Below are 17,111 nucleotides of genomic sequence, written 5' to 3'. Positions count from 1 at the left end.
GCGGCGGTCAGATTGGCTTTACGGTTGTTGGAGTGAAGCTGAAGTGTCCCAGTTTCGCTTTTAAGGAGAGTGAAACATGTGGGTTTGTTAAAGCGTCACAAGTTGGCACGTCGTATTTGACTCGCCTGTGTGTCAGCTGCTTTAAACTTAGATTTGGTTTACCACGTTCAATATTAATTTAAATTTTAATGTGATTTTTTTTTTTTACCTTAGGGAATGAGGCTGTTTTTAAGTCTGTTAGTTTTTGGCTTAATGTTCCTAACTCGTTTCCTTTTATTTAGCTCCATCTCCTCTGATTCTACCATCACCTGGCATCATAGAAATGTTGTTATGTGGTTTTCATTTAGACTAAAAAGTGACATTTCTAGCTCCTCTCACATTTGCTCTGTCTCCTATGTTGCTTAAGGCAAACAGCAACCGGGGCTTCCGTTTTATCTCTTTTTGCTTTTCTTCCATAAGTGCTAGATTTGTGGAGTGCAACTTTCGCTTTAAGTGTACAGGTTTGCAGCTGTGCTGTACCTTTTTCCATTTTCAGATAATAAATACTTCTCTGTAACATGTTCAAAACTTGGGATTTTGTTTTCAGAACTCCCCTTGCTGCCATGTTCCTTGGTCTCCATAATGCTTATTGTTCTTTGGTGTTCTCTAAGAAAGGTCTGGGGCCTTCAGGTGGACTCTATCTGCTCATTACGGTGCTTCCAAATGCAACTGGTTGCAGTAGATTTTATACTGGGATGCCAGATTAAACTGGGTTGAATATGCACACCCACATTTTCTGAAACCCATGTATCAATTTCCTTTCACTAGATAGTTATGCACTTGTCAAACGTGGGGCATATTTTCCTAATCAGGCAGAGAAAGCAATGCGATGACCACAAAGGCTATTTTCCATTCTGAATGCCTTTCCTTGCCATCACTCATTGGTTTTTGCCAGCACCCCGGCTGCTAACTAGTTACTCAAGTCAACAGGTGCTCCTCATTCGCGGATTAACAAAACCAGGAAAAGCTTAAATTTCAAATTAAAAGCGTGTAAATAATACAGGATAAAGACAAACATGCAATACAGTTTCACTGTGTGACACACTTCGTTTTGCTGGTCTTTTTCCAGGGAGTTCCAAAAAAATCCTTTAAAGTTTGTTGTTGCAATATCTTAACAAAATGGAAAAAGGTTCAAGGGGTGTGATTATTTTTGCAAGGCACTATTGGGAAATGAGCTCATTTAATGTTAGCATTCAGCAAAGACCTAATACACATATGGCATCTTTTTTTATAGATCACGTTGATCTTTGTTATATCCCTGTGATTGATTCACTTCACTCAGCAAACGCTTCTACAGGTTGACTCAGAATGCTGTGACTTTTCTATTTGTTGGTATCGAACTCCTGCAGGAGCCACAGCAAGCCTCTGAGGTCCAATCAGCCATGCACTAATCAGATTAAACACGCCCCATTTCATGGCCTCCCACAACTTTGCAGGGGAACAGTGGTGCGCGCCGCGCCCGCAGGGCATGTCGGATTGACAGGTCCTGCTTTTGTGTGGAGGGGAGTTTGCAGCATTAGGTGAGGTAATGCCCTCAGGCATGATTAGACCTGCGCAAAGATATCACCACAGTTCACCCTTCTCTCATGGCGTAAATAGAACCTTTATGTGCAGGAGTTGGGCTCTGGATAAAGAGAAATCGGCACAGTCATCCCAGATGTCCCTGAGCAGTGTTTGAATTAAATATTTGAATAAAACTCTTTTTATATTTGCAGTCCAATCTTTAACTATGTCATCAGAGAAGGTTATGATTGCAGCTTTTTCTAGAAAAGATGTATTTTGTGCAGGAATAAACACGTCTTTTATTAAGTCACACTCTACGAAGAAGTATCAGGATACCCTGTGCAAGGAAAGCAATCTATTTTTACAGTTTGAAGAAAATGATTGATGGCGGCTTGTTTTTGTGATTTCTGTTCTTTATAATGTATAATAACTGGGTAATTACTTTGGTGCCATAAAGAGCGAGGCTGAGCAGCTCTACATTGAGCTCCACACCGAAAAGAGCCCGTTATGATGGTTTGGAGATTTGATGAGGATTCCCTCTGGCAGCCGCACTTTGGAGGTATTTCCAGGAACATCCCACTGAGAGGTGACCCCGAGGAAGACCTAGAACTCCCTGGAAGAACTATATATATCCCTCTGTTGACAATGTCCGCCATTATGAGCTGCAGGATGTCCAGGTTTCTCTCCTGGACCCGTTACCCCCGCGACCCTATCTCGGAAAAGCGGAAAGTAATGGATGGAAGTTCTTTGCTGTTGATTGTGTTTCCGTTGTGTTCAGCAGCTAAATCCTGCCACCACAAGCACACGTTCCCAGCACATGCTGCTCAGATCTGATCTCCCTGGCGAAAATTCATAATTTACACATTAACTACACACATAGGTTTTACCCTTGCACGTTTTGCCCACGAGTGATGAATTACTATACCAACACTTCCCAGAAAGGCATATTAAGATAAGATATGCAGCTGCAGCTTGTGGCTGATTATTTTTAGATTTGGATTGAGATACAATATTTAGCATCTGAAGAAGTCGCATGCCTCAGCCAACATTTTCTGTGAAGCACATGTATGTAGGCTGCGGCACAAGGGAATCCCTAAAAAAACTACTATTAAACATGTGTCACTTCAAAACTTAATTGCTTTTTTTGTCTCATGTGAAATCAGACATTGAGGTGGATCTCATCGTTTGAATAAGAAGAGTTTCTCTGTATAATACTAATGAAATGCCAAATTCTAGTCACACGGTAAACATAAAGCCAGCTTAAAATAAAAACTTCAAGCTAAACAGACAAGATGCTCTAAGAAAGCGTTTCAGCTTCACGTCTATACACTGATGAAAAACACAAACTTTTGTGCCTATGAGGATTAGGGTCATCAGAAGTCTGTTTATTTCAGGAATTCAATTCAAAAAGGGAAACTCACATTGGCTCATCTCACACAGAATGATACTTTATATTTCAAGCATCTATTTCTGATAATTTTTAATGATTATGGATTGCAGCTAATAAAACCCAGAATCCTGTTTTTTATTACTTGAATATTACACAAATAACAAAGTTATTGCCCAAATGTTCTCTTAAACATGCCATCATGAAGAAAACTGCTGACTTGACAGTTATCCAGGAATTGGCACCTTATTCTAGTAGGGTAAGTAACTGCTAAAGAAGCAAACTGTTCAGACTTCTTTATCCAACCAAATTATTGGGACATTGAGTGGAAGGAAAAACTGTGACAAGTGGCAAGGATAAGCCCAACATTGAGAGGACTGTGAAGCAAAGCTGTGAGATAAGTTTGGAGCGAAGAGCCACCCCACATACCTATACGGGATTATGGGGTACCGCTGTAGCCGGTCTTGTGTTAAGTCACTCCTAAAGTAGAGACAAACTTAAAAGCATCTTAACTGGGCTAATGAGAATAAACCAAACCGGGCCAAAGTTCTCCCTTCAAGTGAAAACAAACTAAGCTGGTTGGGATCCGGTGTGACGCTTCCACAGTCAGTGATGATCTGGAGAGCCAGGTCATCTGCTGGTGATTTTTCCACTGTGTTTTATCAAGTCCTAAGACAGTGCAGCCACCTAGCAGGATAATGTTACAGCACTTCATGCTTCTGTTTGCAGGCAGCCAAAGAAACAGATGCAGATTTAATTTTCCAGCAGGACTTGACTCCTGCCTGCAGGGCAACAGGTGCCAATAGCTGCTTTAATGGCCAGGATATCACTGCTTGATTGGTCTACCAACTGCCCAAATCTAGAGAACCACTGGGGAAGAAGACGATGAGAGACACCAGAGCAAACAAGTGCATCCACTGATGCAGATGCTTAACTGCAGTCCGACGCAATTATTCTACTTTTCAGAGAAACTGAATTTAGTGGTTTAATTAGCTGTAAGCCAGGGTTGTCAAACTCATTTCTATATTGGCCCTCTTTGGCCTCATAAAGTCATTGAAAGGGCCGGTTACACCTGTACAGATATCATTTTTGATTTCATAATTTCATTCCAGGTCACATACAAATGTAAAAACTTCAACAGTAACATTAAAGTAGCACCCCTAGGCCCATTTGAACAGTTTATCTGAAAAAGAAAGTTGATTGTGTGGTGAGTTACACTTTAAATACATCATTCTGCATCACCTTTTCTCTCTTTTTGGACATTTCTTGGTTGTTTTAATGTCTTGTGGGAAAACTGACATCTAGTGGTTCGTTACAGGAGGCACAGTTTCAGCCATTTTATACAATTTCAAAGGATATATGCCTCTACTGTATGAAATTATGTGAATTGTTTGGTTCTTGAGGACCGGATAAATTGTCTTGACGGGCCGGATTCAGCCCGCGGGCCATGAGTTTGACACATGCTGTAAGCCAATTATCAGAAATAAGCACTATAATAAACACTACAATAAAAATGTGCCTGTGCTTAATGAATCTTTACCTGTTTCACTCATTAACTTGAATCCCTGAAATAATATACTTTTCAGTGATATACCATTTTAGGGAGATGTGCTTGTTGTGTCAATAAAATGAGGGTTTGGTGGTAGCAGTCGACCCCTAAGTTGCTTGAACGGTTCAGGTAGAGAATGATTGAGGATGTTTTACTGAACAAATCCACCAGCGAATCAACAAATCAACAGAGACAATGCAGCTTTGAGATATTCTAATCGGTAAGGTTGCTGTTGTTAACCTGAAGCGTGATGAAAGCTATCTTCCCTCCAACAAACCTATGAACAGAGGGCTGCTTCAAGCGTGCAGTCAGAAATGACCATACTTTGACATCTTGCTGAAATATCCATCCAGGCTTTTTCCTCTGTGGCCAATCACACCAGACCGTACAGACCAGCAGCATTGATCCTAGCACTCAGTGTCATATTATCGCACAGGTTTCATTCCTCGTCTGTTCGACTGAAGCGTTGTGTTCAGTCGGTCATAATGACTTATTAAGAAATGAGCTGTGGGGATTATGGAGATCCATGCTTGGAATTCATAAACTGCTCGTTTATTAGTGTGTTACATCTAATTTCACATGGTTCTGATAAGATTTGTTAAGCTGGAAGAAAGCTGATAAAACGTGTTATTCTAAAAAAAAAACGGGATAAATAGGTCTTGTCTTCATTAAATGAGATAAACTTGATTTCTCAGACCTACTATTCAACACTTTCACTTAGTCACTATTGATTAACTGTGAAGAGGAAGACATTTTTTTCTGTAAAAAAAAAAAAAAAAAAAAAAACGTCAACAGTGATCTGGTTCATTTTAATAGAACATAAAAGTAAGGACAGGAACTAATGGAAACTTCTCTTTTTTTCCCACATTTATAATTTTTCTCCATTTAAACTTATATTACAGAATAAACTGCAAAAAATCAAGACTTTCATTGGAACTAGAATTTAATTTAATTTATCACCGTCAACCAATAGGTGACACTACTTGTGAAGTCAGTGCATTTTGCCATGTGACTCCCAAACGTAGTTACCATAAAACAGCAAATAAATCTTGGATGATTCTGCATCAGATGATGTAGGATGACTAGAGCCTTGGAAATAACATCGCTAATTTGCGAACAGTTTTAAATCTTCCAAAAAAAATCCCGCTGTCTTAGAATAATGCCTACTCAATTTACAGATGATGCTGAGTAGATTAAAAAAACACATTTCCAAAAAATCTTAAACTAGGTCAAATTGTGTAGCAGTAACGTTTTGTCTCTAGGTCACTTGCTAAAAGGTTCGCTGCATGTCTTTCAGACATAGTCTCTGATGTCTGGATGAAATCCATATCATAAACTGGAAACAACCTTAATATGGTAATGAATGGCTGAACGGGGGCGTGGCTTATTAGCGAAAAACTAATTCTAACAATTGAGCGTAAACAAGTCAACTGTTTGTCGTCTTGATCTAAGATTTCAGGAAAATAAATTCTGAACTATTCTAAAGTATGAGACCTATTAAGCACAAATTCACTTAGAAAACTTTTCCGATTTGTTTGCCTCCGTTCTTTTGTTTAGCATACGTTACTGTAGAAGATATTGGTATACGGTGATAGCGATGCAAGTGGATGATTGTGGGCTGAAGCAGAGGAGCCCTGTCAGCACTATAGCCATTTTTTAAACCATGTCCATAGTGTAGGGAAATATATATATATATATATATATATATATATATATATATATATATATATATATATATATTGATTATCAGACATAACAGCCATATGAATAAAGCATATCGATACTGGCTCAAAATTTTATATGGGTGCATCCTGGCTGGAATTGGACCCGCATCATAACTGCTTCTAGTGTTAGATAAGTTTCAGTAACCTTCACCAACTCTCCTTTGCAGGAACTTTTGAGTCACTCGACTGACCGACCTGAGAGGCAACAACTCAAAGAGGCTCTGGAGGCTATGCAGGTATGTTTTTTTTTACCGACATGTTTCCTTGTATGTAGCCATATTGATAACCTAATAGAATAACTCTGTGCTCTCCCTGTGATTGTTTTTTTCTTTTTTGTCTTATATGACACTCTCTTCAGGACCTGGCCATGTATATAAACGAAGTCAAGAGGGACAACGAGACGCTGAAAAAGATCAGTGAATTCCAAAGTTCGATAGAAAATCTTGTAAGTGTTTTGTTCAATTTTTCCATCGGCAAACGGCGGATGATGTCGCATCTAAAGAGCTTGAAAATGTACACGCTCAATTATCTTGTACTATATGAGCAGGCCCTGTTGATCGATACGCTTTTGTCTGCTCTCTTTGAGCTCCTTTTACTCGTCTGAAGTATGACTGCTGTGGAAAAAAACAGGAAAATAACGTTGTTCAGAAGGTTCCCGGGCAGAACCAATATCCATCAAATGCAATCACACCGCAAGCACATAGTCATAATTCACCAGCTGTGTTATAATGCTCAGTTTCTGAGTGATAAAGCAGGAGACTGCCACCATGTTTGTCTTTATGATCTAAGCAGCAGGTGAAGCTGGAGGAGTACGGCAGGCCAAAGATAGACGGAGAGCTGAAGGTGAGCTCCATCGTCAACAGAACAAAACAAGACCGGTGAGTTTGACCTCAGATAACGGCTGGCTAGTTGTTCGGTACCAAAAAATGGTCTAACTTGCAAAACTATTATCTTGTAATTACCGTCCAGTAAGTTTGTAATATAAGATACTAACATTGGAGTAATTTTTTGATTGTAAAAAAAGTAACAGTTGGGTAAAAGTACCTTGCAGTTAAATTTTGTTTAACAATTACTGAGCAGCTAAAGCCTTTAAATAAAGCATTGATAAGACTAATTCATAGTAAAGAGTTTTCCATGTACTTACATGGTAGTAAAGGCTTTTCAATAAGACATACATTGTGGAATAACTCATTTATTAACAATTGTTATTTAAAGATGCAAGTATTATTATGTATTTACCTTAAGTATTTGTATGTAACTACCTGTTGGTTACAATGTGTTCCAAAATGTTAACAATAGAGTAACTAAATCTAAATATGTGGTTTCAACTATTTACCAAAATACAAGCTCTGTATTATAATATTTAATGAGATTATCAGTGAAGTGACATTAATATTAACATTATTGTTATCAGCAAAATAATCAGGATGTTATTACCAGAGTAAAAGCTTGAGTTTTTTGTAATCCTAATTAAATTAATTAAATGGCAATGAAATACCTTGATTAAAATATCAGCAATAGAGTGATGGTTGGAAATTAAAATTATAATTTGGTAGCATTTTATATAAATATATTTTAACCCGAGAACTTAAACCTTGGTAAGAGGAGATTAACAATGGAGTAATCTTTTTATCATTAAATTTACCTGGTGGTTACGGCTTTAAATAAGTAGTTTGCTTGTTGTTTGATAATACATATGCAATTATTGGACAATATATATTTTACTAAATTTGTAATTACGTGGCAGGGACGCTACCTGTAAGATGTTAACATTATTTATAGTTAGTAATAAGTTGTAATAACTAGGGCTGGGCAAGTTAACGCGTTAATTTCGCGTTAACTCATTAGACTATTAACGGCGATATTTTCTTTAACGCGCGTTAACGCATGTTGGTCACATGCTTTTATTTTGTGAAGGTCTGTTGCTGCTGTGTAGGGGTTTGAATCAGAACAGTAAGTGGCGATAATGCGCCAATAACCTTGCTGTCAGCCCAGCCTCGGATTCAAAGAGGAAGAAAGGTGCTGGCCGGAAAAAAACACAGCTGACATGCGGAAGGCGGTGTTTCCCGCAGGTACCGCGAGCGAGCTTAGGCGAGGCGAGGCGGTGAGTTGGCGGCCGGAACAAGTTTTGTGCGGAGCGGAGCGGGGGGGTCTGCATCGACGCCGTCGGTGAAGTCGCTTCTCGTTTCAAAGTATCCATGTATTTTTGCCTGTTTTCCCCCTGCCATTCACTATATGCGCGCGAGAAAGCAACAACAAAAAACCGCGTGTCAACGTCAAATAAACGCAAGCATATCGAGTTAGCAAGCATTTCAGTTTAAAGTTCTTCCAGCATGGAATATGACAGAAACAAGTTAGTTGGAACCACTGCCAAGTTAAACTTTGGTATTGAACATAAAATGGTAATGCTGCTCCCTGCTGTTACCTCAGAAATTGCCTGTTTTTGGTAGATTTTTTCCCCATAAAGAGAATTCCCTGTCAGTGGCAATAAGCTTTAATTTATTATTATTGCTATTTTTTGTTTTACATGTTTAAGTTGAGCTTTACACTAAATATGTGTTACTGATAAGTGCTACAAATGTTACAACACTTTTGTTCATATGGCAGCAGAACATTAAAATAAAAGTGCTCTTTACACTACTTTTGAATTCATTCTTGGAGTTTGTAAATACAATGCGATTAATCGCGATTAATCGCGATTAATCAGTGTGATTAATCGCGATTAAATATTTTAATCGTTGCCCAGCCCTAGTAATAACATGTTAACTAGAGTAATTGATAGTAAAATATAATTATAATGTAGGAGTAAGTAATTACCAGAAGTAATGTTCATAGAGATTGTAGAGCTGAGCACCAAATTTGGTACTCTTATAGGCACGGACTGAATCCTGCCGGTACTAGCGGGTACCGATTTACGTAAAATCAAATGGTACCATGTTTAGCTACCTAAACGCATCACTGTGACACTGAGGGAGTAGAAGAGTGGGCGATTTTCTCTGCCGAACATGAACACAGCGTTGCACGCACACGAGCGTGATGACGTCAGTAGCTGCTGGTGTCGCTGCAATATTTGTGATGGGAAGAACAAGGTTAGTGGCGGGAATGCTTCTAATCTGAGGAAGCGCCTGGTCACTGCTGCCAATGTAGCGAATTTTTCGCTATATTTAGCCACTTTTCTGACCCATCCAGCGACTTTTTTTGAAAACATCGATTAGTGGAAAATCTAGCGTCATTCTTCTGTTATTGAATTGTTCTGGAGGTTATCTTCTCCAAGCGTCTCCAAGCTCTGTCTCCCAGACAGACAGACAGCTGCTGCCTCGACCCGAACCCCGTCTCCAGTCAGAGCAGAAAGCACAGAGAGGAAAGAAAGCCTCTTTGTTCCCTCATTGTAAACGTATCCCTCCCTGATTTACAAAGCAGGATAAAATATGTTTTTAAGAAAAAATAATCTTCTCTGAAACTGTTGAACTTAAACCATTCCCTGAATTTTATTCACACACAGCTTCAATCCCTTATTCACCTCATTCACTCTGTGCCTCTGATAATTGTTTTGGTAAAACCTTGTTTATTATTGCATCGCCTTAATTAATATTCAGACAATGTATAATATGTTAAAAAAAAATAATAATATTTTATTAATAAACTAACATTTATCACTACATAAGCACACAAAAGTACTGAAAATAGGTACCATTAAGTACCGGCACCAGTATTCCCAGGTACCGGGTACTGATAGCGTACCGGTTCAAATGTAAAAGATACCCATCCCTACCTGAGAGACAGACAGTATAATAAGATGTTAATGACAGAGTAATTGTTTAAAAGACATAATAAGTAGATGATATTACATAAATTACCAGAATATTGCCAGATAACTGCCAGAATTAAATTCATGCTTAAGTATCAAACATAAACGTAAGAATGGAAATGTACGCACTTTTTTACTACAGAAACTTACAATCAAATAATTACTATTGTTACAATTTTATTACACGCTGTTATTCTCAGTTATTTTTTTTTTAATTACCTGATATTATGAAGTTTTACCACTTTTCTTATTTTCACTTGTAACCTATTCTTCACCATCTGATCGCTGATGCGTGACGTTTTCTATGTTCGCAGGTATATCTTCCTGTTTGACAAAGTGGTGATCGTTTGCAAGAGGAAAGGCTACAGCTATGAGCTGAAAGAGATCATCGAGCTCCAGTCGTACAAAATGTCCGACGACCCCATGAACAACAGGGACATGAAGAAGGTTAGAAACACATTTAATTGTCTCTCGCCCTGAAATCCCGCCGAGCTGAACCGTTTGCTCCACAGTTTGGTCTCTTGCTAGCGCACGCGATCAAACGGCCTGCACAATCATTACAAACGGTGTCCTTGAGCCGAAGGAGCTTGTTGATGAAACTTTCCGATATGTATGAGTAATGCATTGAAGCGCCGATCGTGCGTCGTGCTCGTCCGTGCTCGAACAATCATGCAAATGCAAGGAAGGTCATTTAGGGATTGATGGGAACATGGTTTAGTGCATTGTGCCGCTGGTCTAACATTGCCTTTGTTTTTTTCTTCGGTTTTGTGTTGAATCTGCATGTCTCCGTCCATGTTTGCATGTGTAACTGGGTCTTTCTCTGGTGTCTTTCTTTTTTTGCATGCCTTCCAGTCAAGTGGAAAAATGGTAAGCCCAAGCGATCTGCTTGTATTTAACTCGTCTTCTCATGGAGGCCTATTTTTAGAAGTGTTGTTCTTTGGGTGTCATGCTGTGATTGCACATGTAGCTCTCTGCTCTGTGACTGGCACTCCAGATTTTTTTTTTTTTTGCTCAGTTGCTTTGCTAAAGCATGCAGGGGATTTCTTTTTTTTTTTTTTTTTTTTTCCAGTTCTGAACCGATCATACACAAAAGCTCACGAGTTTACGTAAATGTGTGTTTTGTTTTTTTGTCCATCTCTGTCTGCCACTGCCTTCCATGTATCCCCTCTGCCATCTCCCCTGCGCTCACTCCTTCTCTCTAGTGGTCCTATGGTTTCTACCTGATCCACCTGCAAGGAAAGCAGGGCTTCCAGTTCTTCTGTAAAACCGAGGAAACAAAGAGGAAGTGGATGGAGCAATTTGAGATGGCCATGTGAGTATGATTACAGAGAGGAAATCAGTGTTACCTGCTGTAATGGGATTCGAATTGCACCTCATTTTTTTCTGGAAATTCAGTTGAATGAATTGTTTTTTTTTTACATTAAAAGGCCATTTATATGCTTTCAACACACAATATTGAGTAAAATCTTTAAGCCATCCTTAATCCTATTTTTCTTAAAGTAGCTATCTGGTGTTTTAAAAGGGCTCTGAACAGTGACAAATGAACAAATAAAAAAGCAACTAAGGTTTAAGGGAGACCCCTGAAAGGAACTGGGGTCTCCCAGTTGGACAGCCGCCGTGTCTGATCGGTTTGTTTTATGAGGAACTATTAACTTGTCCAGGTCCAACATCAAGCCGGAGAGAGCTACCGCCAACCAGCACAACTTCCAAATGCACACGTTTGACAAGAACACCAACTGCCGAGTCTGCAAGATGCTCCTAAGGTAAGGCTTTTCGGGACATTCACTAAATTAACAATGAAGCATGAATGCAGCTCCTTGCAGATTTCTGTAGCCCACAGCTGCAGAAGGAAGTCACAGCAACATGGATGCTGCAGAGTGTTTGACTGGGACTGTGTCGCTCAGACCAACACAAACTGCTGCGTAATTATAAAGTGGAAACAAAATAATGAATAGTTTGAAGTATTTCTGTCACTAAACAGTTTGTTGTACCTTAGTATTCAGCCACTTTTACTCTGCTAACCCTAAATAAAATCTAGTGCAACCAACCGCATTGTAAAAAGGGAACTGAAAGTAAGTACAATTTTCTTGAAATTAATATATTTTTCCTTGATTTGAGCTTTCGGCTAATGCAATGAGTATTTTTACCCCTAAAATAAGATAATTAGATATCCTGCACTTTGTTGCAGGATAATATTGTTCTTATTTTAAGCGCAAACATCTTTTTCCATTGGCAAATAGTCTTATTTATCTGCTTATTTACTTTTAGTTCCCTTTTTATGGTGTGCATGCAGAAGTCACTTAATTAATAAAAGGTATCTAATTCAAATCCAGCTGTTCTGTGAAGAAGTAAAGAACATCAAGGAGATTCTACGCAGTAGACAGGTCAGCAGGATAGTTGTAGTGACGTCTAAAGCAGGGTTCGGATAGAACACAGAACCCCAAGCTTTGAACCTCTCCTACAGCGCTGTTCCATCCATCTTCTGAAAATGGAAAGGATACGGCACAGCTGCAAACCTGCAAAGAACAAAAAACTCTCCGTCTACTCTGAAGGGCTGGAAATGGAGAGCAGAAATCAGAGAAGCTGCCAAGAGGCCAGTCATAACTCTGGAGGAGCTGCAGAGCTCCACAGCTCAGGTGCTAGGGTAGGTTTACAGGCCTACTGATAGTTGAATTTGTTTTTTGCTAATAAGCCACGCCCCCCTTATAGAAGGGTGATGAGATGACAGATATTGTTGCAAGAAAACCCTTAAAGTCCCACCAGTTATTTGCCCCCAGTGGTTTAAAGGAGACCAAAATTAACCCTTTTATATACTAAATATTATGTGGAGAGGAAAAACAGACAATGCACATCCCCTTGAGCACACTATTCCCACTGCAAAGCATGGTAGTGGCACCATCATGCCATGGGAATGATTTTACTCAGCAGGGAAATGGAAGCCTGGATGGATGGAGGTAAAAACATTACAGTCCTTGAAGAAAACCTTTTAGAGGCACAAGAGTTAATACTTAGGCAGAGGTTTCATCTTCCTGCAGGACAATAACCCTAAATATACAACCAGAGCTTCAATAGGCTACACTTTAGTGCCAGAGCTGTCTCTGCTGGTGGATATTTTTGAACATCCAGACTTTAAGCCCAAAACAGGCTTCCTCGACTGCAGCGGGCGGGTGGGGGGGAGCCACCGCTGCCGTGGATCACCACTCTCACCTCTATTCCAGTAAGCCGGATCAGACCCGCTCTATGTGTTGACCTGCAAAATGTTCACGGCCTTCGCTGACCTAAATTCACGGAGCCGCTGGAGGCAGGCACCAGCCATCTAGATGCTAATTAGTGCCGCGTCCCCCGGTGGATCCTCTCGTGATTTATGGGAGTCTTTTATTCCGTGTGGCAGCATTGCTATGCATGCAAGTCTTTAACAGTGGCCATTACAGAAACACCTCTGGACCACGAGGGTCTAAGTAAAGTCAGTGTGTTCTCTGATTTGAAAGAATGACAAGAGCAGGAAATTATTTATTTATTTATTTATTTTTAAAGTAGCCACATTAGCAAGCTGGAAGAACAAGCAGTAGGTCCCTAATGCTGGGGGGGGGTTAATGTGCGTCTGAGACACTTCCTGTTTGCATTACAGCTCTGAATGTTTGTGTGTGTGTCTTTCCTCCAGGGGCATTTTCTATCAGGGCTACTACTGCTCTCGCTGCGGAACAGGAGCTCACAAAGAGTGCCTGGAAGTGATCACCATCTGTAAAATCAGTAGGTGTTTTCTTTCTCACACCATCTGTTTTTCACTTTAAGTGTGTGGAGGTGAAGGGTGATCTTTGGCAGCGTTCTGACAAACAGCAGCGTTCACGGTCTGTACGATAACAGTGGTCAACAGTCGAAGTTACAGCTCCTTTCCCAATGATTTGCGCCACTGAGAATGTGCGTAAAAAGCCCTAAATGTGTCTTTTATTGCTGTAGCATCATCTTAGGACTGCACTTTATCTCCTCCTATAACAGTTAACAGCGTTGGGGCAAACAAACAGAGGGATCTTTAAGCATCCCTCTATGTACAGCTCTTTTCAGCCCATCCCACGGTTTCTAAAGAATCGAGATCTGGGAGCTAAGCTGGGCCTCGATAGATGGAAATTTTGGGTCTGGCGAACCATTGTTGTGCTACTTTGGTCATAAATTTGGGATCACTGTCTTGTAGAAAGACCTAAATGATGACCGATATTGGGTTTTCTGCCAGACACCTCCAGATTTGTGTTTAAAATGTCCCAACATGTTAAAGAGATCATGATGCCATGTCCTCTACAAGGTTTAAAGGTCCTTTGGAGAAAAAACAGCCCCATGTATCCTCCACCAAACCTGAAACTGGCCGTTAGGAGTTTTTCCATGTATTCAATGTTCTGTTCGCATCAAACCCCCGTGAGACATTTTCTTAATGAAAAACCCTCAAAGATCTATAAAAACAGAGCCCTGAACCATCAAAGTAATTGAAAATAGCATCAATGTTGACTCAGAATAACGTCTCCATACAGTTTAGCAGTTTAGACATGTTGTAACGGTTGTTATGGAGATTTGGGGATTCCAGTGAAAAGCAAATATTTCTTTCTTCTGATGTAAGTTATTAAGTTGAATAAATTAAATGTAATAAAATTAAAGACAGGACATTTATACTTAGGTTTAGGTTTAGGTTTTGCAGCTGAAGTGGAAGATGTACTTGTGTTAAGGCGTTTTACACATCTTCACCAGAAGTGCCGAGAATGGGACTCTGGCCCGGTTCCATGTTGCTCTGAACAGCGGGAGAAAAGAGGGGAGGAAGGTGGGATTAATTCATTGTGTCGTCGGGTTTGGTACCAAAGAGGGAAACAGCAACTGGGAGTCAGGATGAATCATGGGAAAGCCATTTCATACCCCGTGGGGGGGTTTCATACTTGGTCTCGCAAGGATTATTTCCTCCAGTGGGTTACATGATTTTTGCATCGTAACTCTTTAAGATGAAGGAACCGCGGCTGTTGTCTCACTCTGACAGGTTGGATCTATCAGTGGTTCCGTCTGCGTTGTCTGATTTGTCTATAAGTGCTATAAAAAGACCGAATAATCAACCATTTACTGAGAGTTAACGAGAGTTAAGAAAAATGTAATTTGTTTGTTGCAGCATACTGAATATATCCAGCTGCTTGGCGCGTTGTCCTCCCGTAGCCAGTTATTTTAATCTTGGCTGTGGCTTCAGGACGATTGACAACGTGTCCCTCAGGTTTTGTCCACTGTGGTTCAGATAATCATTGATATCCATCTCCAAGGAAACCTAAGCCTTTCACTTACTGAAGCAAGCCAGGGTAAAGAGAATCAAACAGAGCTGCGAGGACAAACTGGTCAAAATGAGAGGAAATAATGTGACCACACAGTTTCCATGTTTAGGTCGCCACCTTCACGCTCCCTTCACTCAAGACGCGTCTGTGTGCATCTGCATCCTTTTTAGTCACGTCACAAGCAAACAAACTCCACAACATGTTCTTTCTTCATTTTAAAATGTAAAATAATACTTTTTTTGTGTCATTTCAGATCCTCTCGACATGGTGAGTGAACCCGTTCTATTACACACCCTAAAACATGCACCTCAGCTAGTATTCAAAGGTATCTGACCACGCTTTGTGTCTGTTTTGCAGGACCCTGGACTATCACCAGGTGAGCTATCTCACTGATGCTGAACACCTTGATTTTCTCTTAACGGGTTAACTGGGTGGCTGCTGCAGCTCTGGTGCAGCGCAGCTCTTTGTCGCCACCTTCTGGGTACTTCAAGCGTAACACCAGGATGCCTTCAGAGCTGGTGCTGGTGCTGGGGCTGGTGAAGACCAGTGATTGTGCCAAACATCACGGGCTGGTTCGGATTCAGACCAGGATTTTAGGAGGCCCCAAACAGAGTTTTAATTTGAGGGCCCACTTTCAGTTGCAAAAAGGGGAACTGGTATTGTACGGATTCCTCACACACTGAGCTAATTAAAAGATATTTCAACTAAGGGCTGACAAATTTAATCATAGAACTGGATAAAATGTAAAACATGGGCTAATATGGGCCAAATTATATCAATTATTCATGTTTTAATCGGAACTATGATTTTTAACAGCTGGAACAAAGGTATTAAAATGCAATCAATCAAGAGTTTGCCAGTGGTATAAAGCTTGGTACTCCACATTACTCCAGACTTTTTGAATTGAGAAAGCTTCCTGGAGAAGAAGCGAAACGTCTTCAACTACGGAAAACAAGTCCAGTTGCTTTGTTTTTTACCTTTTTTTGGAATGACCGTGACCTGGATGACTGAGAATCTTCACCAGCAATCAATCATGAGCAGAATAAAAAAGCTGGTGAAAGCATCTCTTAAAATAAAAACTATGTGATATTGCAGGGACCATGGACAAGGAAAAAACAAAACCACTATAACAGCATTTGTAAAAAAAGAAAAAAGAAAATAGATATATTTTGTCTTCTCGTTATGCCATTTTGTCTCGTGACGCTGCATGGCAGAAGTTCATTCATTTTTAAAGTTCTGAGATGTGGAAGTTCAGAGGATGCTTTGGATGCAAGCACCAGTAAAACGGCTTTCATGTGCCACTTTGTTCATCTTCATCACGGCGAGCAGCTGCTCGCACAAGTAGGTTCTGCTGAGCCTGCAGAGCTTTGGAGCAGCTTGGAGGCGGAGCTGGGGCATCGATTCAGGGATTAAAGGGGGAAAACCATTTGGACCCGTGGAGTCATACTTTGCTTCAAGTGTGCTGTTACACTGTTGTTTTGTAAGCTCCACGTAGATGTTTGAAGGTCAGCAAAGTGCTCAGCTTATCACCAAAAAGTGCACTCTCAAGACAAATTGGTTTACCATTGTTCCAGCAAGGGACGGGAGCAGCTGATGCAGTGCATTGTGGGATATGAATAGAGTGAGCGCCTACAGGTGGGCTATTAGTCACATGTCTGGTCTAGACTGTCAGTGGAAAGCTTTACAAGGGAGGGTGAGCTATAAAACAGCATTGCTGAAGAAGCTGGCCGCTCATCCAGCTCTGCACACTAGAATACTAATGGAGAAAGTTTGGTGGAAGGAAAAAAGTTGGTTTTGTACTCGAGGA

General features: G+C 40.3%; 1 protein-coding gene across 11 annotated transcripts in view; it reads left to right on the top strand.

Moving 5' to 3' along the window:
- Window positions 1-17,111, top strand: part of vav2 (vav 2 guanine nucleotide exchange factor) — a 275,668-nt gene that overhangs the window by 239,393 nt on the left and 19,164 nt on the right. For 4 of the 11 annotated variants that reach the window (XM_036140078.1, XM_036140076.1, XM_036140079.1 and 1 more), the window contains 10 exons: window positions 6,370-6,438; window positions 6,561-6,647; window positions 6,992-7,080; window positions 10,325-10,457; window positions 10,863-10,877; window positions 11,213-11,322; window positions 11,672-11,773; window positions 13,672-13,760; window positions 15,558-15,571; window positions 15,662-15,680. In XM_036140078.1, the coding sequence (XP_035995971.1) occupies window positions 6,370-6,438; window positions 6,561-6,647; window positions 6,992-7,080; window positions 10,325-10,457; window positions 10,863-10,877; window positions 11,213-11,322; window positions 11,672-11,773; window positions 13,672-13,760; window positions 15,558-15,571; window positions 15,662-15,680 (727 nt within the window). The remainder of the gene's footprint in view (window positions 1-6,369; window positions 6,439-6,560; window positions 6,648-6,991; window positions 7,081-10,324; window positions 10,458-10,862; window positions 10,878-11,212; window positions 11,323-11,671; window positions 11,774-13,671; window positions 13,761-15,557; window positions 15,572-15,661; window positions 15,681-17,111) is intronic. The other 7 variants (XM_036140085.1, XM_036140082.1, XM_036140081.1 and 4 more) reach the window with 3 other exon arrangements.

The sequence above is a fragment of the Fundulus heteroclitus genome, chromosome 8 (assembly GCF_011125445.2).
Source record: "Fundulus heteroclitus isolate FHET01 chromosome 8, MU-UCD_Fhet_4.1, whole genome shotgun sequence".
NCBI classification, from domain to species: domain Eukaryota; kingdom Metazoa; phylum Chordata; class Actinopteri; order Cyprinodontiformes; family Fundulidae; genus Fundulus; species Fundulus heteroclitus.
This window is presented reverse-complemented; position numbering and strand designations above follow the sequence as displayed.